The sequence below is a fragment of the Phoxinus phoxinus genome (genome assembly GCF_949152265.1).
Source record: "Phoxinus phoxinus genome assembly, chromosome: 5".
Classification (NCBI taxonomy): Eukaryota; Metazoa; Chordata; class Actinopteri; order Cypriniformes; family Leuciscidae; genus Phoxinus; species Phoxinus phoxinus.
Window position 1 is genome coordinate 6,142,173 of NC_136880.1, and position 24,475 is coordinate 6,166,647.

The 24,475-nt window shown below is 40.9% G+C and overlaps 1 protein-coding gene and 1 long non-coding RNA gene across 4 annotated transcripts in view; one reads left to right on the plus strand and one right to left on the minus strand.

Moving 5' to 3' along the window:
* LOC306999438 overlaps positions 1–18,947 on the plus strand; it is a 743,560-nt gene extending 724,613 nt beyond the window's left edge. The window contains exon 3 of the long non-coding RNA XR_013797854.1: positions 17,946–18,947. This is a non-coding gene — a long non-coding RNA (uncharacterized lncRNA). The remainder of the gene's footprint in view (positions 1–17,945) is intronic.
* Positions 15,677–22,721, minus strand: LOC306999435 (uncharacterized protein). 3 transcript variants are annotated; one of them, XM_079614106.1, is made up of 6 exons: positions 22,591–22,721; positions 22,004–22,388; positions 19,620–19,673; positions 19,302–19,528; positions 18,991–19,175; positions 15,677–16,129 (listed from the first exon to the last, which is right to left on the minus strand). In XM_079614106.1, exons 1-2 carry the CDS (start codon positions 22,648–22,650, stop codon positions 22,080–22,082), a joined length of 369 nt encoding a protein of 122 aa, XP_079470232.1. In that variant the 5' UTR covers positions 22,651–22,721; the 3' UTR covers positions 15,677–16,129; positions 18,991–19,175; positions 19,302–19,528; positions 19,620–19,673; positions 22,004–22,079. The 3 variants fall into 3 exon arrangements, with proteins under 3 accessions (XP_079470232.1, XP_079470231.1, XP_079470233.1); XM_079614107.1 differs by having other exon boundaries at positions 15,708–16,129; positions 19,450–19,528; XM_079614105.1 differs by having other exon boundaries at positions 18,991–19,528.
* Between the last annotated feature and the right edge of the window lie 1,754 nt (positions 22,722–24,475).

Genomic DNA, 24,475 nt, shown 5'->3' on the forward strand with positions numbered 1-24,475 from the left:
ATAATAGACTACAGCTATTGATTTCCGTGAGTCTACGGAACTGAAGTTTCAAATTTATGATAGTAAAGATAACAATTATTATTGAACAATTAAATAGTGTTAATACGACCCCTAATGTATTATCTATTTACAGAAAATATATACACAGGAAAAATTAACCTCTTAAACTTACAGCAGCAATTTTTTTAGCCAGATTCTTGGCACCGTGCCACATGTCCAGACTGTGATGAATCCCAAGGTCCTTGTATCGGCCTTTGTCTGGGTCTGTGGAGTTGGAAATCATTACATTTCCAAACATCTCTTGTTGCCCTATTAGTATTCAAACATTTTATCAGAGTAGAACTTACTCATAAGGGCTCCAATCTGTATATGAGCATCTGTGCAGATCTCCACCAGCTTTAGCTCTCTGGAAAGCTTGTCCACAGTCTGGATAAATGCCTCCTTCTCCATGATGTTGGAGTTCCACGATGTCTGTCGCTTGTCTATTGTAGCTACATGAATTATCTCCTTGGTGTCGAGCTCCATTGTGGTGTAGCTGCAGAACTGGGCACAATGTCCTGGTGAATCATTTCTGCCATCCCCTGTAAAACACATGGTTATTATTTTTATAAAATATGTAATTGCTGCAAATAATTTGTACATGTGCCATGTACAATTTTACAATACAAACCTAGCAACACAACGAAGGCGACAGATGGACTCGGAATTCCTTTCTTCCCAGTATTCCTTTACTGCGTCAACACAGTATGTGTTCTGGATTGTGAAAAATGTGTTTTGGTTCACCATGCCCATGTTCATGAATTTAAATAAGAGTGAAACCTTCCCATAGTTATTCGCCGACAACAAAATGTTGGTTGATAGAAGGAAATCCCCAGCTTGCATCCCAAACTTCATTACAGGCTGGGAATTCCATTTCCACAGGCTATGTCAGTTTGAACAAATCTAAAAATCATAGAAGATGGATAAATGGATTTGAAATATGCAACACTGGTTGTAACAAGAAATTTGCATTGGTATTATGTTGTTACTTCAAAGACTTACCCATTCAGCACTCATTGCTGTGCCCTTAGAAGTGATGTTAATGTGAAAGGGGGCAACACTGTCACACACCAGACCAGTCCTGAGAACACCTGTACATCTGTCCTCCGGCAGCTTCATTATCGAGAGAAGCTGCCTCAAGCAGGTCTCATACAACACTGCTGCTCGGACACTGATGATGTCATCTACACATTGGACCTTCAAAGGGTCTGGGGAATTGGGCAACTCAAGATTGGGCAAGGGCTCGTCAGTGGGGTCTTCATGGGCAGAAAGGTCATGCACAGTTTCATCAAGCCCAATGACAGGAAGATGGTCAACAGACTGCGCTGTCTTTAATGATCCACCCATTCTGTGGAGCCAGAACACACAGGCACAATTTAAAAATTTATGCAAAAACACAGCAAATAATAAAACAAAGTAACAACAGATACACACCGTATAGATATTGGTGGAAGATACTCTTCATCCGAGCTGTCATCCCTCTCTCCATCATCTCTTTGATGTAATGCCGATCTTTCATCTATCCAGTCAATTCTGTAAGAAATCAAATATTGAGAAAACAATAACTTCCACACAATACAAAATACTAAGATGTCTATAGGGTTATTATAATACTTACACACTGGTCATTGGGTCATTGAACTCTTTTTCGTCCACATCCTCCTCACAAATGCTCATATCATGTAGACTGTGTTAAAAATTATATTAATATTTATATCATAAAAACAGACAATAGATAACACGTGTAAGGTTAAGTTATATATATATTATGACTATGAGTATTGATGAGTTACCTATGTTGAAGGCTTGCTATTTCAGGGGCTTCAGCAATTGTACAAAGATACTCATCCCTGAAATGAATAACAAGAGTGTTCCAAAACACAATAGACATATGTAGATAAAAGCATAAACACCATTTTATAAAAAATTATATATATATACATTTTAACTTATCAAACAATAATATCACATAGAATACACAAAATATTTTTCATTCAATCAGTTACCTGTCTGTCTCACTAGAAATGCTGGACACTGCTGGAGCAGTTAGTACTTGAGAGGGTTTTCCCTTCATTGGAGTTGATGTGACTGCTCTCAGTTCTCTCTCATAGCTGGACAAACAAGAGCAGTACATGTTAGAATGGCAGACAAAACCACAAACAATAAACTGCATTCCTTTTTATGACAATGAAGAAAATATGTATTTTTGGTAGAAGCATCTCCTAAGCAGTATATAATTTACCTATAGTTCAATGAAAACAGTTCTGTCTGTATTTTATAATTGTAATTGATAATTACTTATGATCATTCTCAATGTACTGGTCTACCCTTCCTCTATAATTAGGTCTACTGACCCACCAGTGACCCAGTCATACTGAAGTCTAGGCTAATCATAGTAAGGTTTCATAGTGTGAAAAATATTTACATCGTACAATAATACGTCTTAAATGAATAAGATTACAGGACAGATGTGAAAGTGAAGGTGAAAGTCTCGCTTAGAAACAGCTCACTAATGCTGCGTTCCAGGCAGCCTGTAACCCGTGTTTTTCCAACCTTATAGGCTGACTTACCCGTGAAAGTGCACTGGAACGGCAGTCAAACCCTTGACTTTCCCACCCGTGAACTCTTACTAGATCGATGTAACGTTACTCCCAGTTAGGCTACATATTGTAAAAACACGGGTTACAGGTTGTCTTCAACGCAGCATTACAACTGCATTATCACATGAGACTACATTAATTATAGCATTACAACTGCATTATCACATTAGACGAATTGTGTATTAAAGTAAAATAAATAAAAAGTACATAAAGTGCCTACATTTATAGCCTACAAATTACAGCGCCATTATAATATTAATCACATGTTATCCGTCATAGAACACGGATTTATGTTACAAGGTAAACAATACTTTTCATCATTGACGCGAGGAAAACTACGTTATCCTAGATGCATGAAACATCTAGCGTTATGCACAGCACACCATGATATAATTAGCCAAGCAACAATAAAACTTCCAATATACACAAATAGGCTTAATTAACGTTACCTGTCGAGAAGAAAGCAGGCAACGTCCGCGTCCTTTTTTAAATCGTTGCTCGTCATGAGCTCTTTCCATCTTGGAAATGCCACTCCAATATTCACTTTTGTCTTTTTGATTTGCCTGTTGCATTGCCGTCTTAATTCTCTTTTTCGCTTCCTTGGCGACTCTGATACATATCCTCGAGAATAAGAGTGATCCTCCATCAGCAACAGACTTTCAATCAAGCAATCCCCCTCTTCACATTCGCGCCGGTGCCCTCGGGTGTTAAAACGCGAAAGGCGAAGCTTGAATTACGGGTATGTCCCTCTTTGGCCAATGTACTTTCAAGATGGAGGGGCAACATGGCGACCGACATTCAAACCCCTCACCCGTATGTATTTTCAATGGCATATTATACACTCACGAGAATACTTTATTACTTGAACGAAGTAAATATACATTAATGAGCACATATATTTTTGAAAGAACTAAGTGTTTTTAGCTAAGAATAAACTAAAAAAGTTACACAGTGTAGCTTTAACATAACAAAAACATTTACAAAATAGAACATTTAATAATAGAAGTCTGTCCATATGGTCAGGGGATCTCTGGATAATCCGTAATTCGTTTGTAATTATAAAACGAAAATACCGTTTTTTTTTTTTTTGTTTCAAAACGAAAAACCAAATAACCGTTTTTTGGTGTCCGAATCAAAAAACGAAAAACCAATTAAAAACGGGCCGTTTTTCGTTTTTGGCGATCATTTTATCGTTATTCCTTTTTGAACAAAGAATGAAGAGAGTCTTTGAACTTCAGTCAATTCGTTTTTCGTTTATAAACCAAAAACGGAAGTCACGTGGTGGATAATCCGTAATTCGTTTTTTTGTTTCAAAACGAAAAACCAAATACCGTATTTTCCGGACTATAAGTCGCACTTTTTTTCATAGTTTTGCTGGTCCTGCGACTTATAGTCAGGTGCGACTTATATATCAAAATTAATTCATACTGACTGAGTGAACCAAGAGAAAACATTACGGTCTACTAGGGCTGGTATTGATTTTTTCTTACCGTGGTTGAAAAGCAAGAAATTCCCCCGGTATATAAATAAACCGCTTTAAATAGCGGTTGAAATAGTCAAATTTTCATCAGGGAGTAATTAAATTATATTTCATATTTATGTTTACATAATATAATGTTATTTTATTATTTTTTTATTTAATCTATGTTGATTACCGGTATATGAAAAGTGAACAGCATGAGTAGGATCATAAGATGGGTCAGAGATTATTTTGACCACTTTATTAAGATTTGTTTTGTAAAAAGCCTTTCTTTAAATCGAATTTCATTTTGTATAAATTGTATCTTAATTTTAATCAATGTTTCATCAACCAATTGCCTGGAATTAATAAATAAGAAGCAAATATAGCAGACATAATCAGGACACGGAGGCGCCCGTGCGATCTCTTGCATTGCATTTCGTAGAGAAGACTTTATTGATATTGAAAATATTTATTTATTTTTGTCAATGTGCGCCGATCAGAATTCTGGGGATACAACAGAGCCAATAGGCTATATACGGACTTTAGCCGTTAAATATCTTTGCTGCATTGGATCAGTCTCCTTTCTAGAACAGCCAGGAGCTTTCTAGCCTCGCGGCAGCAGCGCCTTACATTGCATAGACCTTAAACAATCAGCGGATAACTTTGTGTAACTTAACTTTGTGTTAGCCTACGTGTCGCCATACACATAAATGCTCCTGATAAATTATGTTATTAAAGCATTAACATGCACAATGCACTGTTAATTTAACATAAAAGCAAGCAGGCTGCGTGTATGGTTTGACATGAATGCGCGCAAATGCGCGCTCTCTTAATAATTCTTAAAAAGCTGACATGAGTTCATCTCGATCTCATACATCTCTGTTATTATCAGTGAAGGTGACTGCATTACGAATCTTTCATAATATCTTTTATAATCCGAGGATTTGCCAGCATGCAGAATTCATCACTGAACAAAAAGTCAGTTTTGAGCCGTGAGGGGATTCCATCTTAAATGCTTCTGATTGGCCATTGCGGTCCAGAAATCAACATATATGTCTGTGATTGGCTACATCGCTCAACGCTGCAAACATGTTACAAATAGAAACTCTGGCCTGTAAATCGTTTCTATTTTGTTTTTGTTCTTGTTGCTTTTCTGCAACATGTGAATAACAATTTATTAGTTTTATATGTTTTATTCATATTTCTATTTAATCGTTTTATTCTCCAGCAGCCCGCACACACATAGTGTGTGCATTAAGCCTTGTTTATACTCGACGCGTCCGCACGAGTCTCTGCTGACTGCGCGCGCACCTCCCCAAACGGACGAGGTGTTTATAATTGACGCGCTCGCCGTTGTGCTATTCTGTGAAACGACAGGGGGCGACTCAGAGTAATTCTCCTCTAAACCACCAGGAATCAGCAGTGAAGAAGTAGTTTGCCGGAACAACAGTAGCGAAAACATGGCGTCTCGCGTGGACATGCTGAATACTGAAGAAGAGTTGTTGTGTTTGTTAGGGTTAACTAAAAGACGAAGGAGAAGAAGATGGTATGTCCGCCCATTAAACACCACCCGGCAACGAGATGGAGAGTACAGTGTTCTTATCAAAGAAATGTGTGCAGTGGACGAGCAAATGTACTTTTGCTACTTTCGAATGTCTGCTCAGCGGTTCGACGACTTGCTACATCGCATCACACCTTATTTGGAGCATAAAAGAACCCACACCAGCCCAGTAAGTATGCAAGATAGACTGGCTGTCACGCTGCGCATACTTGCATCTGGAAGTGCCCAAAAATGTGTTGCCTCCAGCTACAAATTGGGATCAACCACAGTCTCAGTGATAGTGAGTGAGGTCTGCCAAGCAATATGGACTGCTTTAAAATGCAATTTTGTCTCTCCACCAAAAGGAGTGGCTTGACATCAAGCATGAATTTTGGAGGGTGTGGAACTTTCCCAACTGTTTGGGGTGTGTGGATGGGAAACACATCCTAATCAAGGCACCCCCAAATGCTGGAAGTGACTTCTTTAACTATAAAGGAACCCACTCCATTGTTCTAATGGCAGTCTGTGATGCCAAGTATTGTTTCACTATGGTGGACATTGGCTCGTATGGACGTGAAAGTGATGGTGGGATTTTCAAAGACAGTATTTTTGGTTCCAGACTCCTTAATAGCACTCTTGAACTCCCACAGCCTGAAAACCTGCCAGGCACCAACATCAAACTGCCACATGTGTTCCTGGGAGATGCTGCGTTTCCACTCCATGTAAACATGATGCGCCCATATCCAGGTAAAAACTAATTGTGCCACATTAACTAATATAACATGTATTTGATGTGAAGAATGTAAGAAAGAACATTATCTTAAATCTGCTCACTTGTTTGTTTTACAGGTGCCAACTTGGATGATGCCCGTAAAGTGAAACAATTATAGACACTCGCGGGCCAGGCGAGTCATCGAGAACACGTTTGGTATCCTTGCTGCACGCTGGAGGATTCTTGGACGGCCAATGGAGTTTCATCCTGACAAAGCTGTGGATGTTGTGAAGGCTTGTGTGGCTCTTCACAATATGTTAACCCTCACTGATGCTGCAACATCTCCTGCATCCAAGTACATTCCTCCAAATTTTGCAGATGGTACAACAGCAATCGGGGAACAGATGCCAGGAGAATGGAGAAGAATTGTGTCTGGGGACAACAACTTGCTTGCTGCTGGAAGAATGTCAACTGCACGAGCATCCCGGGCTGCAGTCGCAGTGAGAAATTACCTGAAGTCATTTTTTCAGACACAACAGGGACTTGTACCTTGGCAGGAATCTGTCGTCAGAAGGGGTTGTCTACAGTAAAGTTGCAACCTAGCAAAACAGTAATTGAACAGTGTTGTTGTCTTGTGTTTGTTTTGTCCTTTACGGTACTTATTTTCATGTATATGTAATTACAACATTTGTAATAAAGCAATAATATGTAACGCACATGTTGTTTTCATTCTTGTTATATAAAAAGTATCAAAATGCTCATGTACCAATCACTGATCGATTTAAAATGAGAACAAAATATATGGTGGTGAGAAGATATACATAAAACTATTGATATTTAACATCTCATAAATGTAATGTAATTTAACATCAATTCACCTTATTAACGGATCGGTAACAATTTACAATGCACTTTCATTTGTTGACAACAATGTACAGTAGTCAACATTTGAAGTGGATCAAAACCTTTCATCAGAGTTATACATTCATTTTGAATGATCCCATTGTTGTCTTAGGACAACTTTGATAAACTTTTAAGATCCACTTCAAATGTTGACTACTGTACATTGTTGTCAACAAATGAAAGTGCATTGTAAATTGTTACCGATCCGTTAATAAGGTGAATTGATGTAAAATGACGCATGAACTAACAGCAAAACATGCATTACATTTTTACTCTTTGGCAATATTAATGAAAATATAGGTTTCTATTTTTTGTTAATATTAGTTTACAGTAACATAGTTTGTATTATTAATTGCTGAAATTCATTTAAAAAAAGAGTAATAAATGCAGTAGGTTTATTGTACTTTCACTGCATGTAAACTAGTTAAACAACTGAAGCCTTATTGAAGAGTGTTTAAACCTTAATTTCACCAGCAGGGCTTACTTCTGCTATTGTAGGCTTATTTTGTAAATGTAGTTACTTTAGACAAGTGCAAACTGGGTGCTTATTGCAAATGTGTTCCTATTCACAACATGAGAGGCTTTAATGGTCGCCCATCATCGCAAATGTCTCTATGTGTATAGAGACAAAAGAATGAGGTTAATCACTGTCTGTCACCGTCAGTGTACTGCAGCGATTCTGTTTATTTGTGAAGACACTTATGAATGGTACACAAAATAAAATCTTTAGTTTTTGTTTTTATTTCACAGCAAACTATAAATACAAATCTCTTTTGTAAATGAAATACAATTTTAAATAATACACGATACATAGAAAAACAACATAAAAAACTTTACACACATTACAAACAAAGTACTTAAAAGGTTGTAAAGAGAAAAGGCAAAAAAGTCTATGCATCGTTGTCTCTCAGTGCCTCAAAAAGGACCTAATTCAGCTTGAACTTTAAATCAAGCTTCTTCCTTGGGTCCACTTTTGCAAGCATTTGTTGTAAAGTTTTCTTTGATCGAAGCAGAGACCAGTGAGACAGTTAGGATCGCGTTCAGAAGTTCTTCTTTTTTGAGCGCGGCTGCAAGTTCGTCCAAAATCAGTCTAAACTGTAACAGTGTACTTTCAATTTATATACTTTTAGGGGCAAGGATTTACATTATGATGATAAATGAAGTATTACAGGTTTTGGAACCTGCCCTAGACCCAGTTAGCATAACTATTCAAACGCGAACAGGGCTGGCAGGATTCTCTTGCTGAAACTGGAGCTCCAAGAGCCAGTGTCCAGTAATCTAACAAATACAGAAAACAGGACTGACCGGACTCTCTTGCTGGAAGTTTCGCAGCTGATCTAAACATTTAGTCTCTTCACTTTTGCAGTTTCCTACATTAAACATTTAATAAATTTGTTATCCTTCACATGTCAGTCATAATCAATGCAAATCTGTAGTCCTCATTGTCCTGCTGCATGGCACTTTGTCTCTCTTCGTCCAGCCTCTCCAATCTTTTTAGCAGGGCATCTTCAGTGTTCCGTTTCCTTTTACGGTATGAAGTACACGGCGACTGGAAAGGATGCTGTGGATTGCCTCTCGGAGATGGTGTTTGTAGGGAGGGCAAAGATGGAGTAGGAGATGGTGGAATATGCAATGTTACAGGAAGTGGAGAGATGGGAGGTGGTGATGGCGTAGCTGGTGAGGAGCCGTCCGAGGTTGTTGTCTCTGGTGGTGAAGTAGATTATGAAGATGTTCCAGGTGACTGTGTGGCCATGGAGATCTGATCTTCCCTGGTGTTATCTTCCTCCTTAAAAAAGCAATAAGTAAAAAATAAATAAAAACAGTCTTTGAAAAAATACAATGCTACAAAAATATAGAATGCATATGTATAAACACAATGTACTCAAGTTCCTCAGGCACATTACCAGATACGTACATGTTCTACACAGTAAAGGTGTTACTTTGCAAATAACTTTTTTTTAATTAAACATACAACTTATCTTTTAATTCTTTCAAACATGTTATACAACGTAGGCCTATCATACAATTACGTCAGAACAAACTGAAATTAAATGACATTAAAAATACGAGTTAACCTTGCTTTACTTTTAAAAGAGAAAAAGTAATTAAAAAATATTGCTCACCTCAACTTCCATATTGGAATTGGTTTCACGGTGCTTTACAAACTGGAACAGCCAACCAAGTTCGTTTAATATCGGCGGATTGTTCTTATATCCACCTGGGTTAGAGCCCGACCGATAAAGGATTTTGAAGGCCGATACCGATACAAATATTTGTTGGTTTTAAAATCCGATATTCCGATATATCGGCCGATATTTTAAAAAAAAATAATAATTCAGAAACGCGCAACAAAACATTAACAGATTTCCCTAACATTATGTCACATGTCTGTCCTGTCTTGTGATGCACATGGGTGTTTTGTTATTTTGGGGCCATGTGCTCTTGTCATTGTCTGGTCCCTCCCCCTTGTTATCTGATTATTGGTTTAGTTGTCCCACCTGTCCTGCTCGTTACCCTCCTTGTTTGCCTCCCTTTTTAGTCTTCCTGTGTTTGCTGTCCTGTGCTGGTTCGTTGTACATGTTACGTGTGTCTATGCCTGTCCTGCCCTGTTCCGTGTTGGATTAAGTTCTGATTTCCTTTGTTGGTTTGTTTGTTTCTTGTTTTATCTTTATTAAATCTCCCTGCATTTGGATCCTTCAACTCTGCCTGCCGTCTTTGATTCCCCCGCCCCGTGACAGAACGAACCAGCCATAATGGATCCAGCAGGGGGAATTACGCGTCTTCGTCAAGGAGATCGCTGTGTTGAGGATTATGCTCTGGATTTTATTGAGTTGGCTAATTTGAGCAACATGAGCAAGGAATGCCTCATGATATTCTTTCGGGGAGGGCTGTCTGAACCGCTCAGCTCACTCATGCCATTTTGGGATCTTAACTGGACACTGGAGTATTACATCTATCTTGCACTGCAGTTGAGCGGCTCTGCACTTACTGTGGGAGTCACGGAGGAGGAACACGACATTCCCACAGCAGAGCTCACCCCAGAGTCTCGTCCTGTCATGGCAGCCAGGCAAGAACTTCCAGCTGTCATGGCCACCAAGTCAGAGTTCCCAGTAGCCATGATTATGGACGGTGAGGACATTAGGGTGGTCCATGGGTATTTGAGACTGGCGTCGAGCCTGGAAGACACTGCACTTTGTTCGGTGCGAGCAGCTGGCTTCTCTGCGGTGGGGTCAAGTCTGGGGGTTTCAGACAGGGTGGCCGCCGGCGTTCCAGAGTCTGAGACCGTTCACTTCGTCACGGCTGCCGATCCAGAGACCGTTCACGTCACGTCTGCCGATCCAGAGCCCGTGCACGTCACGTCTGCCGATCCAGAGCCCGTGCACGTCACGTCTGCCGATCCAGAGCCCGTGCACGTCACGTCTGCCGATCCAGAGCCCGTGCACGTCACGTCTGCCGATCCAGAGCCCGTGCACGTCACGTCTGCCGATCCAGAGCCCGTGCACGTCACGTCAGCCGATCCAGAGCCCGTGCACGTCACGTCAGCCGATCCAGAGCCCGTGCACGTCACGTCAGCCGATCCAGAGCCGGTCGCCTGCACAGCTGATCCAGAGCCGGTCGCCTGCACAGCTGATCCAGAGCCGGTCGCCTGCACAGCTGATCCAGAGCCGGTCGCCTGCACAGCTGATCCAGAGCCGGTCGCCTGCACAGCTGATCCAGAGCCGGTCGCCTGCACAGCTGATCCAGAGCCGGTCGCCTGCACAGCTGATCCAGAGCCGGTCGCCTGCACAGCTGATCCAGAGCCGGTCGCCTGCACAGCTGATCCAAAGCCGGTCGCCTGCACAGCTGATCCAGAGCCGGTAGTGCCCGTTCCAGTGCCTGAGCTGGTCGCCTGCACAGCTGATCCAGAGCCGGTCGCCTGCACAGCTGATCCAGAGCCGGTGGTGCCCGTTCCAGTGCCTGAGCCGGTCGCCTGCACAGCTGATCCAGAGCCGGTCGCCTGCACAGCTGATCCAGAGCCGGTCGCCTGCACAGCTGATCCAGAGCCGGTCGCCTGCACAGCTGATCCAGAGCCGGTCGCCTGCACAGCTGATCCAGAGCCGGTCGCCTGCACAGCTGATCCAGAGCCGGTCGCCTGCACAGCTGATCCAGAGCCGGTCGCCTGCACAGCTGATCCAGAGCCGGTCGCCTGCACAGCTGATCCAGAGCCGGTCGCCTGCACAGCTGATCCAGAGCCGGTCGCCTGCACAGCTGATCCAGAGCCGGTCGCCTGCACAGCTGATCCAGAGCCGGTGGTGCCCGTTCCAGTGCCTGAGCCGGTGGTGCCCGTTCCAGTTCCTGAGCCGGTGGAGCCGGTTGCTGTTGCTGTTCCTGAGCCGGTGGTGTCTGTTGCTGTTGCAGTTCCTGAGCCGGTGGTGTCTGTTGCTGTTGCAGTTCCTGAGCCGGTGGTGTCTGTGACTGTTCCGCCTTGGTCTTCACCGCCCTGGCCGCCCGAGGGGTCTTCACCGCCCTGGCCGCCCGAGGGGTCTTCACCGCCCTGGCCGCCCGAGGGGTCTTCACCGCCCTGGCCGCCCGAGGGGTCTTCACCGCCCTGGCCGCCCGAGGGGTCTTCACCGCCCTGGCCGCCCGAGGGGTCTTCACCGCCCTGGCCGCCCGAGGGGTCTTCACCGCCCTGGCCGCCCGAGGGGTCTTCACCGCCCTGGCCGCCCGAGGGGTCTTCACCGCCCTGGCCGCCTGATGAACTGTCCGCTTCGCCCTGGCCACCTGATGAACTGTCCGCTTCGCCTGTCCCTCCCGTCCCGCCCTGGTCTGTCCCTCCCGTCCCGCCCTGGCCGCCTGATGAACTGTCCGCTTCGCCTGTCCCTCCCGTCCCGCCCTGGTCTGTCCCTCCCGCCCCGCCCTGGTCTTATGGAGCGTCTGGTAGCCGCTCCGTAGGGAGGGGGTAATGTCACATGTCTGTCCTGTCTTGTGATGCACATGGGTGTTTTGTTATTTTGGGGCCATGTGCTCTTGTCATTGTCTGGTCCCTCCCCCTTGTTATCTGATTATTGGTTTAGTTGTCCCACCTGTCCTGCTCGTTACCCTCCTTGTTTGCCTCCCTTTTTAGTCTTCCTGTGTTTGCTGTCCTGTGCTGGTTCGTTGTACATGTTACGTGTGTCTATGCCTGTCCTGCCCTGTTCCGTGTTGGATTAAGTTCTGATTTCCTTTGTTGGTTTGTTTGTTTCTTGTTTTATCTTTATTAAATCTCCCTGCATTTGGATCCTTCAACTCTGCCTGCCGTCTTTGATTCCCCCGTCCCGTGACACATTAGTTATTTGTAGTAATAAACATACAAATAAAATGATTGCTGCTACAGCCACAACTATTACTACCAGCATTATTATTATTATTACTATTGAAAGTAATAATTACAAAAAAATAAATAAAAATGACATTATTACTATCATCATGACTTTTATATTATCATTAAACAAGATAAAGGTTTTTATCAACCTAAAAAACAAACATTTTTCAACCTATTTTTAGGACAAAAAAACCTTGTCTTATATTCCGGTATACTACAATGTCAGCTTGCTTATCCCTTTACCTGCACTTTTTAAATTCTTTCCATCAAGCTACATCAAACTATTTTCAATCATCAGTTGCTGCCTGCCTTCTAAAACCTACTATTTAGCGATCTAAATCCATTATGTGACTCGTTAATGCTGCGGCTGAATGACAGTCTGCAACGCACACTTGGCGTCATTGGATTTCACACACGTGTAAAAGAAAAGCTAACTTTTATGCACAAGCTACGTTTGATACTTTTTCTCTATGTCTAAATGTTCACTCCTCACAAGTCTAACTTACATTTTACAATGCAGGGCCTCTAACTAGAGATATGCTAGTTATAAATACAGTAATCATTACTTTATTTAGGCAGAATAAGTTCGTTGTGGTTTCCAAGCTCGTAACGTTAGCGGTCTTCCACTGATAGTGGCATTAGCTAGTCTATGATGTGCCATAATTTAGCAATGGATAACGTCATACTGCAAATTGTAAAACATACATTTTCAATATAACAGACCAAGGAGAGATGATACGTCTCATTGCTATAACTGTCACGCTATTAAAGAAATTCTTCAGTCACATTGTCAAAAGTTTAAAGGACAGTCAGTCAACTACACTGTAACAACGTAACGTTACTAGCTAATTCCGCTTCACTCTCGGCTTATTTAACAGCAGCAAAACTGGACATGATAGTCACAAATTTTGTAATGCTTATTTGAGTTAAGACAACTGATGGGGATGTTATTTTAATTGTTATTCAAGCAATGAATGTATATGTTTCGTGACCAACTCACCATGAACTCACTTAACCAGTGCCGCAGCTCCCACCACGCGCATCACGCGCTGTCCGTAAGGCATCAAGAGCTGAGGGAGCACCAAAAAAATAGCCTCCCGGAAGTTCCGGGACTCTCCCGCATATTGATAGTGGCTCACTGATGCCCGCGAATTAGTTAAAATCTCCGGAATCTAGAGCGAGCGCGCCCGCGAGACTGTGCTTCCAAACCGTGTAGCGCGTGCACGGCAGAGCAGAGAGGGAGAGAGAGCAAGAGACCGGCGCGTGTGTGCCTGTAATATCCCTGAATTTTTTTTTTTTTTTTTTTTATATTAATTTATCGGCCATTATAAATGCCGATACCGATAGTTTGGAAAATGCCTAATATCGGCCGATATATCGGTCGGGCTCTAACCTGGGTCACCGCTTCTTCCATGGACTTTTTTCTTGGCTTTGACAAACCTGTCTCTAATGTTTTTCCAGACGTGTGGTCTAAATGTCCTAAATGCTGACAAGGTTTGGCTGAGTGGTGGACATTGAATTACCATTACAGCATACTGCACGTGAGTGTTTACACTGTCAAGATGTTTTATCGTATGAATAAAGATTTGTATTTATGTATTGAGACAATGCCTCTTTTGTAGAGAAGTTGCTTTAAAGGCCCTCACCTTGGCTATGTCAAGCTGGAAGAGTGGTGGATAGATGCTAACAGCTGTTGTACTTCATGTGGCTTCAGAAATCAGCCAAAAGGCAACTAAGGTATCTATTGGCACTTAATACAGGAATAGCTATCATATTTTAACATTGTAGATTATAAGTATATGGACAGTGGTTTCTGGTTTAAATGACTGTTACAATGTGATGTTAGTTTAGATGTATTAATAATAATTACAGTCGTCTTAATGAAACTGTGGTTTTTGTACGGGTTGATTATGTGTATTTTTGCTTTATTTACTATTGTCTTTTCTTTGTAGAGTTCGAGTGGTCCTGCGCAACTGACCACTGTTTTCCCTGCCTTTAGTTTTGTCTCTTAAATAGTCTATGGGTTTGAGATTCATCATTTATGGGTTTGAGATTCATCATTAATTTGTTTTGTTTGTTTGTAGGCCCAGAAACTTATCAGTTGTGATTTCTTTTTCTTATGGGTTATTTTGTGAACTAAAGCTGGATCATTACCTACAGCTCTCAAAATTGTAACTAGGGGGGGAAGATATTCACTTTGAGTCATACAAGTGTGGTGTGGAAAGAGTTTTTGGTGTGTGTTTGTGCATTTAGTGTGCTGTGTAAGAAATTTATTTCATTATTTTGGGGGGATTTTGTATTTATTTATTTTGTGTGTATTTTCTTTTTCTTAAGTGTTGTTACCCCCCATAGTTGCTCGTACTATCACTGTAAATTGAGCCAGCTGTTGAGTGAAATCAACTGAGACCAGACTCCAATATTTGGTATTTAATAAAAGTGATTCTTTGATTGTATAATACTTTTTGCCTTAAGTTTATTCATTTATTTGGATAGCCAAGCTGGAAACCCTCTAGTCATTTGGGATCTCCTACCCAAGTAAAATTGGAGTGGCGTAGTCAAAAGCAGTTCAAAGGTACCTCTATAGCCCCATCACATAATCTAGGGCTGTCAATCGATTAAAAAATAAAAAGTTTAATCGATAAAATATATCTATCTCAGAAAGTGCACTATCGCGCTGCGCTGAACTACCTGTATCAGCTCCGCTTATGAAGCCGCAGTCTAATCCTGTTTACATTAAACAAGCCTGCTCCCAAGCAGGTTTAAGCTTGAGCACCTGTTGCTATGAGAGCAAGTCCAGGATAAGCGTCGAAGAACCAAATAATCCAAGATCATGCCAAAACGTCAACAATCAAATCCAGCTAACTGAGTTGGCGACGTACGAAGAACAGGTCCCTGATCATCTATAAAAACAGCCTTATCAAACTGAAACCATCTTTTAATCCTTATGTGTCTCAGTGTTATTAAGCAGCTATATTATATACCATTGCAACATACAGAGAGGTATACCATTAAAAGCCTGCTGCCATCTGTAATAAACAAAACTTTTTTCTCAAGGACCAAAAGTAGACAAACACTTTTTGGGGTTATTTTATGTGAACATCAAAGTCACATTTTAACAATGAACACGTATACAACAAACCAAATAAACATGAACATAAACTCAATCCAGTACCTTTCATCCCAACATGTATTATCACAAACCATTTTTAATCAAATCATTCCCCACCCAACTCCAAAACTGGTAGAAATACATACAAATAGCTGAACATTACTTAAAACAGGTTACCAATTTCTAAATAAGTATGAACAAAACAAAAACCTAAAAAAAGTAATTTCAAAACTTAATCCCGAATTGTGTCCCTTAAAATGTTAATGACATCTCCCATCCCTGTCACTTTAAAATGAACCTCGGCAAAACTGCCATCCCTACATTTCGGGCAGCTGGACTCATTAACTAGCCATTGTTGAATGCAGCGTTGGCATCCAATAATGCTGCGGCAGCATGGGGTCGCCACGGGGTTGCTCATGGCATCTGCAAGATTCATAATAATAGAAGAACAATGTGATCACTGAGCTGTCCTCATACAGAAAACACAAAATTAAAGTTATATCAAACCTGGCTTTGCTACAGAATTAATGTAGTAAGATATTGTATTTTGTTCTTGCAAGTAAGGTGTGGAAACTGATTTGGTATGAACATTGAGATATGAAAATCATATTTCAATATAACACATTATATGCACAAAGCTAAGCTTAGGATGATGATTGAGTAATAATTTGCTTATGAGTAGCCTTAAATTGGTGTTCAATATCTTTTGCATATCAGCATTTTTATTATACAACACATACTTGCATGTTTTGTTGAGTCATTGTATTCATCAAATCAAAATTAACTAACGTTTAACTTAACGTACTGAAGACGTTGTCACGATGTCGGTCGTAGCGACCTCTTTTTGGGTTTCACTTTGACGGTTGTGGCGACGTCATATGCTAACGTAAGCGTGACTAAAAATTACGCCAGCACGTGACGTCGTCACGTCATATTGTTTGCTGGGTTGGCTCCAGCTGAAGTAAACATCTCCGCCTGGATGAGAGGGAGTTTGGGCTAGGGCTGTAACAATTAATCGAAATCCAAAATAAAAGTTTGTGTTTACATAATATATGTGTGTGTATTGTGTATAATTATTTTGTATATATAAACACACACACATGCATGTATATATTTGCATTTATATACTGCATATATATTTTTATATGATTTATATTATATATAAATAGAACTATTTTATATATAAATAACACATTTTTATTAAATATATACATGCATGTGTGTGTATTTATATATATATTTATATACAAAATAATTATACACAATACACACACACATTTATTATGTAAACACAAACTTTTATTTTGGATTTCGATTAATCGCGATTAATCGTTACAGCCCTAGTTTGGGCTTTTAGGCAAGAGTGGGGAATGCCACTCTAAAGGAAATGGTGCGCTGGATTTACAACACAATACAAAATGAGTGTTACTGCGAAATAGCATGCGCCACACTAATTGTTTCATCTCGTTTAACTTGTTTTTATAATCGTTGGAAGACAAAATACACTGTGTGCACAATTATTAGGCAAGTGAGTATTTTGACCATATCATCATTTTTATGCATTTGTTCTAACTCCAAGCTGTAAAAACTTGAATGCCAATTGGATTTTAGCATTTCAGGTGATGTGTTTTTGTGTAATGAGGGAGGGTGTGGCCTAAGGAGATCAATACCCTATATCAAGGTGTGCATAATTATTAGGCAGCTTCTTTTCCTCAGGCAAAATGGGACGAAAAAGAGATTTAACTGACTCTGAAAAGTCAAAAATTGTAAAAAGTCTTTCAGAGGGATGCAGCACTCTTGAAATTGCTAAGATATTGGGGCGTGATCACAGAACCATCAAACATTTTGTAGCAAATACTCAACAGAGTCGCAAGAAACGTGTTGAGAAAAAAAAAAAATGAAAATCAACTGCCAAAAGTTTGAGAAGAATCAAACGTGAAGCTACCAGGAACCCATTATCCTCAAGTGCTGTCATATTCCAGAACTGTAACCTACCTGGAGTGCCCAGAAGTACAAGGTGTTCAGTGCTCAGAGACATGGCCAAGGTAAGGAAGGCTGAAATCCGACCACCACTGAACAAGAAACATAAGTTGAAATGTTAAGACTGGGCCAGGAAATATCTAAAGACAGATTTTTCAAAGGTTTTATGGACTGATGAGACGAGAGTGACTCTTGACGGACCAGATGGATGGGCCCGTGGCTGGATAAGTAATGGGCACAGAGCTCCACTTCGACTCAGACGACAGCAAGGTGGAGGTGGGGTAATGGTATGGGCTGGTATTATTAAAGACGAGCTAGTTGGACCTTTTCGGGTTGAAGATGGACTCAAAATGAACTCCCAAACCTACTGCCAGTTTTTAGAAGATACTTTCTTCAAGCAGTGGTACAGGAAAAAGTCTGCATCTTTCAAGAAGACCATGATTTTTATGCAGGACAATGCTCCATCGCATGCATCGCAGTACTCCAGTGCCTGGCTAGCCAGTAAAGGCCTTAAAGATGAAAGAATAATGACATGGCCCCCTTCCTCACCTGATCTAAACCCTATTGAGAACTTGTGGGCCCTTCTTAAACGGGAGATTTACAGTGAAAGAAAACAGTACACCTCTCTGAACAGTGTATGGGAGGCTGTGGTGGCTTCTGCACAAAATGTTGATCATCAACAGATCAAGAAACTGACAGACTCCATGAATGGAAGGCTTATAACTGTTATTGAAAAGAAGGGTGGCTATATTGGTCACTGAATTTTTTTTTTAAATGTCAGAAATGTTTATTTGTAAATTTAGTTGTTTGTTTTTTATTCTCACTTTAACAGATGAAAATAAACAAGTGAGATGGGAAAATGTTAATTTTTCATTTTGCTGCATAATAGTTCTGCACACCAAAAGTTGCCTAATAATTGTGCACACATAGATATTGTCATAAAAAGCCAAAACATAATTTTTATTTCCTAAAATATTCAGGTTTGAGGTTTATTAACAATTTGGATTGACTAAGAGAACTGTGGTTGTTCAATAATAAAAGTAATCCTCAAAAATACAACTCGCCTAATAATTTTGCACACAGTGTAGAAATCGTCATTAAAATTAGATAAATTGCACAGCTCTTTCTCCAGCTACTCACTGTCACTTCCAACGCCATGGCATGGATGTTGGAGAAGACACGCATGCTGTGGCTTTTGTCCTTTATGTGCAGAACCAGGGAGTTGTTTGTTCAGTCTGTTACCAGCCTTAAAACATATGAAAAAGTGTATTTGCAAACAGTGAGAGAGTTATCATGTAGCTTACTTCTGTCAGGGACACATTCCAGTGCGTCATATGCAGAGGTGATTTGTGCCTCTGTCAAGGCCACAGTTGATACTCTGCCCCTGGCATATTGTCCCAGGTCCCGCAAGGCTTGTGAAATTGCTGGCAGCTCCTCTGCTGCAAACAACAGCTCTTCAATTTTGTCTTTCGTTTCCTCTTCTAGGAAACTGGGAAATAAGGAAAAGTAAAAGTTCATTATAACAATTCACCCTTGTGTCACGGGATAGTCAGAACTGAGACGAGGATTCAAATGCAGAGTAAATTTATTAATGACAGGTAGATAAGGTACAAACTCAAAAAGCACTGTGAGCAAGCAGGAAGGGAACAAGTAACATGGACAAATGATCCAGCACAGGACTTCTTCTTCCTTGGGTTTTTATGGCAGTTGGTATCCAAAAAGTTACATTACTGCCATCTGCTGTCCATTATCACGTCACATACTGTTTATATCCTTCTTTCCAGTCCAGTCCTCTTTAAAAAATAAAACTGCTATCCGCCACTGTATGCTGCCATTGCTGTCCTGTGGGAAGAAGACTCAGTTGTTAATTGCTGGATTCTAAACTCACCATCGCTGTTCTGTGAACAAAGAGAAACTGCTAACTGCCACCTACTATTTGCTGCTCTCTGCCGAAGAAGTCCTGGTTCTTTGGTCCATCCCCGTCGTCCTGTGAAAGAGAGGTGACACTCAGTGATCTGATGCTGTCCTGTGAGAAGAGAAGAGAAGACCCCCCCCTCTCGTCGAGAAGACGAGAGGGAACTCGTTCCACTTCTTAAGGTTCCCATTCGTCACATTTTGTTGATAATAATTAATGATATTTTACTGATTGTGTTTTAGTACTGGTACCCTGGCTGGTTTAGGCCTGTTGTTGACAGCAGACTCACGATATTCATATTTCTTATATTCTATGCAGTGGTCAGTTCACAGTAGTGACCGAAATTAAAATTTGTATTAAAGGGCAATATTTGCCACCTTAAATTGATTTCCAGGGGCATTTTCACCTATATATGGACATTGTTTCTAAACGTATTTAGAGGTGATGCTTTTATGTCAAATTCTAACATTCAAATTAAATTATATTAGAATAACACAGTATCAATGTCAAATTAAATCATTAAATTAAATGCCTTGCAGTGCACTAGCCTACTATATTTACACTTCATTTACAATTGCATAAATAAAGCTATTCAATATTTAAATATGAAATGATTTATAATTTTAACGTTTTAATTAAAGGATACTTTAAACGTTATGGGGTAATTTTCACCTGCATGGCAAGCAGCTCTGTCTTGATCTTGGGATGGCCTATACCTTAAATACAGACTCCTGTAATAATGCCATTCGCCGGTTTCTGTGTTGTCGTGGTCAAGTTGCCCAGTTGAGATCAGATAATGGTACAAATTTTGTCAATGCTGAGCGGGAGCTGAGGGAAGCAGTAGCTGGGTTAGACCGTAACAAGATCCAGCATGCATTGTCATCAAGGGGACTTAAGTGGATATTCAACCCTCCTGCCGGGTCTCACATCGGTGGAATTTGGGAGAGGCTTATTTGGCTTGTGAAAAAGTGTTGAACTCAACCCTTAGACAACAATCTATGGATGATGAAAGCTTTCAAACTCTTTTGTGTGAGATAGAAGCAATCCTTAACGCCCGTCCTATTACAAAAGCCTCTGACGATGTGAACGAACTTGAGGCACTTACGCCTAATCATATATTCTCCTTCTAAAATCGAAACCACTAAGGATTCCTGGAGTTTTCGATGAAGAAGATTTGTACATCAAGAAACAATGGAGACATGTACAATAATCATCAGATCTCTTCTGGAAAAGATGGGTAAGGAAATACCTAGGTATGGTGAAGGGTGTGTGATGATGTGCAGCTATTTTAATTCCAGAGGCCAATGGAACTTTTATCAGGATCATAGTATCCTGGATCCATGAAATAACTGGCCTTTAAAAAAATAAATCTGCCTGCCTCTATGGGAATTTAACATAGGGGTGTCCTGACTTATGCACCCAGTATTTTAAGGAAGAACATTTATTTATTTACAATACATTATTCATTCACAATGAAAATTGGTGTCCTTAAAGGTTGGATATTTCCTCATTTTTTAAATTAAGGCATTAAGATCAATTTCCAAAAGATGATTTTTTAATTCCTGTTTTTAGGCAACTTTAGCATGGGTGTCTACACTTATGCATAGCACTGTATGTAAAGCAAATAAATATATTTTTCTCATAAATTGTACGCCTCTTTGATGGTCTTTCTGCGAATTGCTGGTAATGGTGAGATGTTGTTTTGGCTTCAGATGCATTGCTGTCAGTATATCGGTGTCAACCGTAGCATGCGGTTCACTCACCCTCACTACTGAAGCGCTGTCAGAGGGACCTCTGAGGGAAAAAGAAATTAAGGTTTTTGATGAAAACATTTCTCCATGTAATGGACATCAATGGGCCAAATGACAGTTCAAGGTCCAAATGACAGTTTCAGTGCAGCTTCAAAGGGCTTTAAACGATACCAGACGATGAATAAGGGTCTTATCTAGCGAAACATTCGGTCATTTCAAAAATAAATAAAAAAGTTTAAGTTTTATAAGCACAAATGCTCGCCTTGCGCTGTTCTGTGATGTGCGTTCGTGAAGCCACGTAATGCGCAATTACGTTGAAAAGGTCCTTTAAAGAACCAAATATAACAAAATTCCCTTAACCCTCTGGGGTCTGAGGTGTTTTCTGGGTCCTGGAGGTGTTCTGACATGCTCTAACATTTGTGCTTATTTCTGTTACTTGTGACATTTTCATGGCTTAAGTGTTATTACACTGTATTCAGCACAAACTCCGCTACAATAATATGTCAGCAGCATGTATGTCATTTTTTTTTAGATGTGTGGATGACATTTTTCTACCAGCAGTGCAAGAGTTGAAAGTTTAAAAGGTACAAATACAATGAGAATTTCAATGACCTAAGTAACTGCTGTTCAGTTTTTACAAGTTGTAATTACCATCAGGGCAGCAGCCTTGGACACAACCATGGCATACGTCTCCTGCACTTCTGAAGGCGACAAGAAGAGCATCGACTTAATCGACAGGGTCTAAGGCGGAGGCAACGTAGAGGAAGTTTTTCTCCTCTGCAGACATGTAGCGCTTTAATAGGTCTCCATGGATGGCACACTTTATGCCCTTGACGAGAGGGGCATCCTCAATTGTGCTGAGTGTGTCGCTCAGAAGTTGGGCGTGAAGAGGAGCAATGATGGAAACAGTTGGACTTTTCTCCTCACACATGTTCTTTGTTGCTACCAGCATTGGATGGAGGGCTTTCACAACCTCTTCTGTATTCTTGATGTCTCCATCAGTCAGGGTAGAGATGTCAGTGGTATTCTTTCTGACCTTTAAAGAAGGAAGGAAAAGAACAGAATGAAGTCAAAAGTTTAAACTTTATAATGCACATATTCCTTATTAATCCAGACCAAGAAGTCAGGAAAAAGCACTTTACACTAAGGAACAAAATATAAAATATTATTGTTAACATGATATATAACACATTACAGTTATCATATGCAATTCAGTAAAAAAACAATAAACGCCTTACCTCTGGAGATAAGAGGGCAGCAGTAACAGCTGGCTGTTGCTCAAGAAACCGGCTGATCATCTCATAGGCACTGTTCCAGCGGACAACAACATCAGTTATCAGTTATCGCACCCGCGAGACAGAGACTGTGCTCCAAACCGCGTAGCGCGTGCACGGCAGAGAGGGAGAGAGAGCAAGAGAGGCGTGTGTGCCTCATGAAGCTTCACGGGGTAGAGGGCATCATAAAGGAATTATGCTTAGGGCACCGAAATGGCTAGCAGCGGCACTGGCTGTGTTTAAAATATCTAATCCTAAATTTGAGAGTTGGCTACAAATATTTTCTTGTTTCACTCTGTCAAAAATAAGTTTAGAGGCCGTGATTGTACCGTGGATGCGTAGATTAACGACGCATAATCTGCAAAAGTCGTTTACAGCCATGTTCACTCCGGTATTTCGCTCATCATGTGTTTACAGTGTAAGTTCGATCATAGATTTGAGTTCGATGCATGATGTCTGTGGTTCGATGCGGCTGTACAGGCGCATAACATACATCCTAACTAAACTTATCTGATTGGCTTACGGGTAACCAATGGTTTTAAACTTCAGACAATCGCCCCCTAGCGAGAGAGAAAACACTTCTCTATTATGCCATTCCAGACTCTGTCTACGAAGCAAAGTGAAGTAGCAAAGTCTGGTATTACCAGGCTAACGCTGCACCACGAGATTCAAAACATGAGCGAAACAGCGAACGTGCGGATATCCAGCAATCTCAACAGCTACGGACATATTCGCTGCGTTGTCAGTCACCACTGCTGGCTCTTTCTCGGTGAGCTTCCACTCGTCTACAGCCTTCTTAAGCACCTCTGCCATGTGAGCGCCAGTATGACTGTCATTCATAGCCCGAGTCTGAAGGACGTAGCTTTGGGCATCCCAGTTGTCGTCTATGAAGTGGGGGCAGTAATAGTTACGAAGGCCCTTGACGTCCAACCATCACAGGTTAGTGCAACTCGTTTAGCAGACCGGAGCGCACCCTCCACTTTGGCTCTGGTATCTGCATACAATGCAGGGATGACTTTGTCTGTAAAGTGCCGACAACTCGGTATCTCGTATCTCGGTTCCAGTGTTGTCAACATTCTGCAAAATCCATCATTCTCGACCACGCTGTAAGGTCCTTGCAAATAAATTTGCCGATGGACTTAGTGATACTCTGTGCCCTCGGCGACCCAAAGGGGAGCTTTGCTTTGAACTCAGTAGTGATTGTCGGCTGACTTGGTTTGCCCTCATTATCACCTGAGAGTAGTTCACCGTGATAGCGAACAAGGTGCATTTGCAGATTCGTAGTGTTGCTGTTATATTTTATCTTTGCAAAGCAGTTCTTGCAGATTGCATAGTCTTTATCCAGTGCCTTTCCGTCGACTGTCTCGTAAAACCCGAAGTGTCTCCACACTTTAGAGTGGAAACTAGCGGGTGGGTCTTTGATTAGTTTTTTATTGTTTTCCGCCATTCTTCTCGCTTCTCTTTTTTTCTGCAATTCTCTGTTGTTGTTAGTTAACTTGTGTTCTTCACCGGCCGCTGTTTGCGCCACTTAACCCCTATTTACTCTAATCGTTCTATCAATTATTCTTCCCACCTCAACTAAAGTGTGGAGCAAGCTCTAATATATCGTTTTGGAATTGGGCTTTATTTTTATTTATTTTTATATTTTATTTTTTTTATAAATAATTTTAAACATCTTTTGATGTCTTATTGTATTCCTGATTTGACGATGATTCAAAATGTTGACTGATATCAACAACACTAACAGCTAAATGCGCCGCTGACAAACAAATCTTATGATACTTTTGAGACAAATTAACAACAAGCACGTACTGCACACCGATAACAAAATATTTTAATTGAAAGGCAA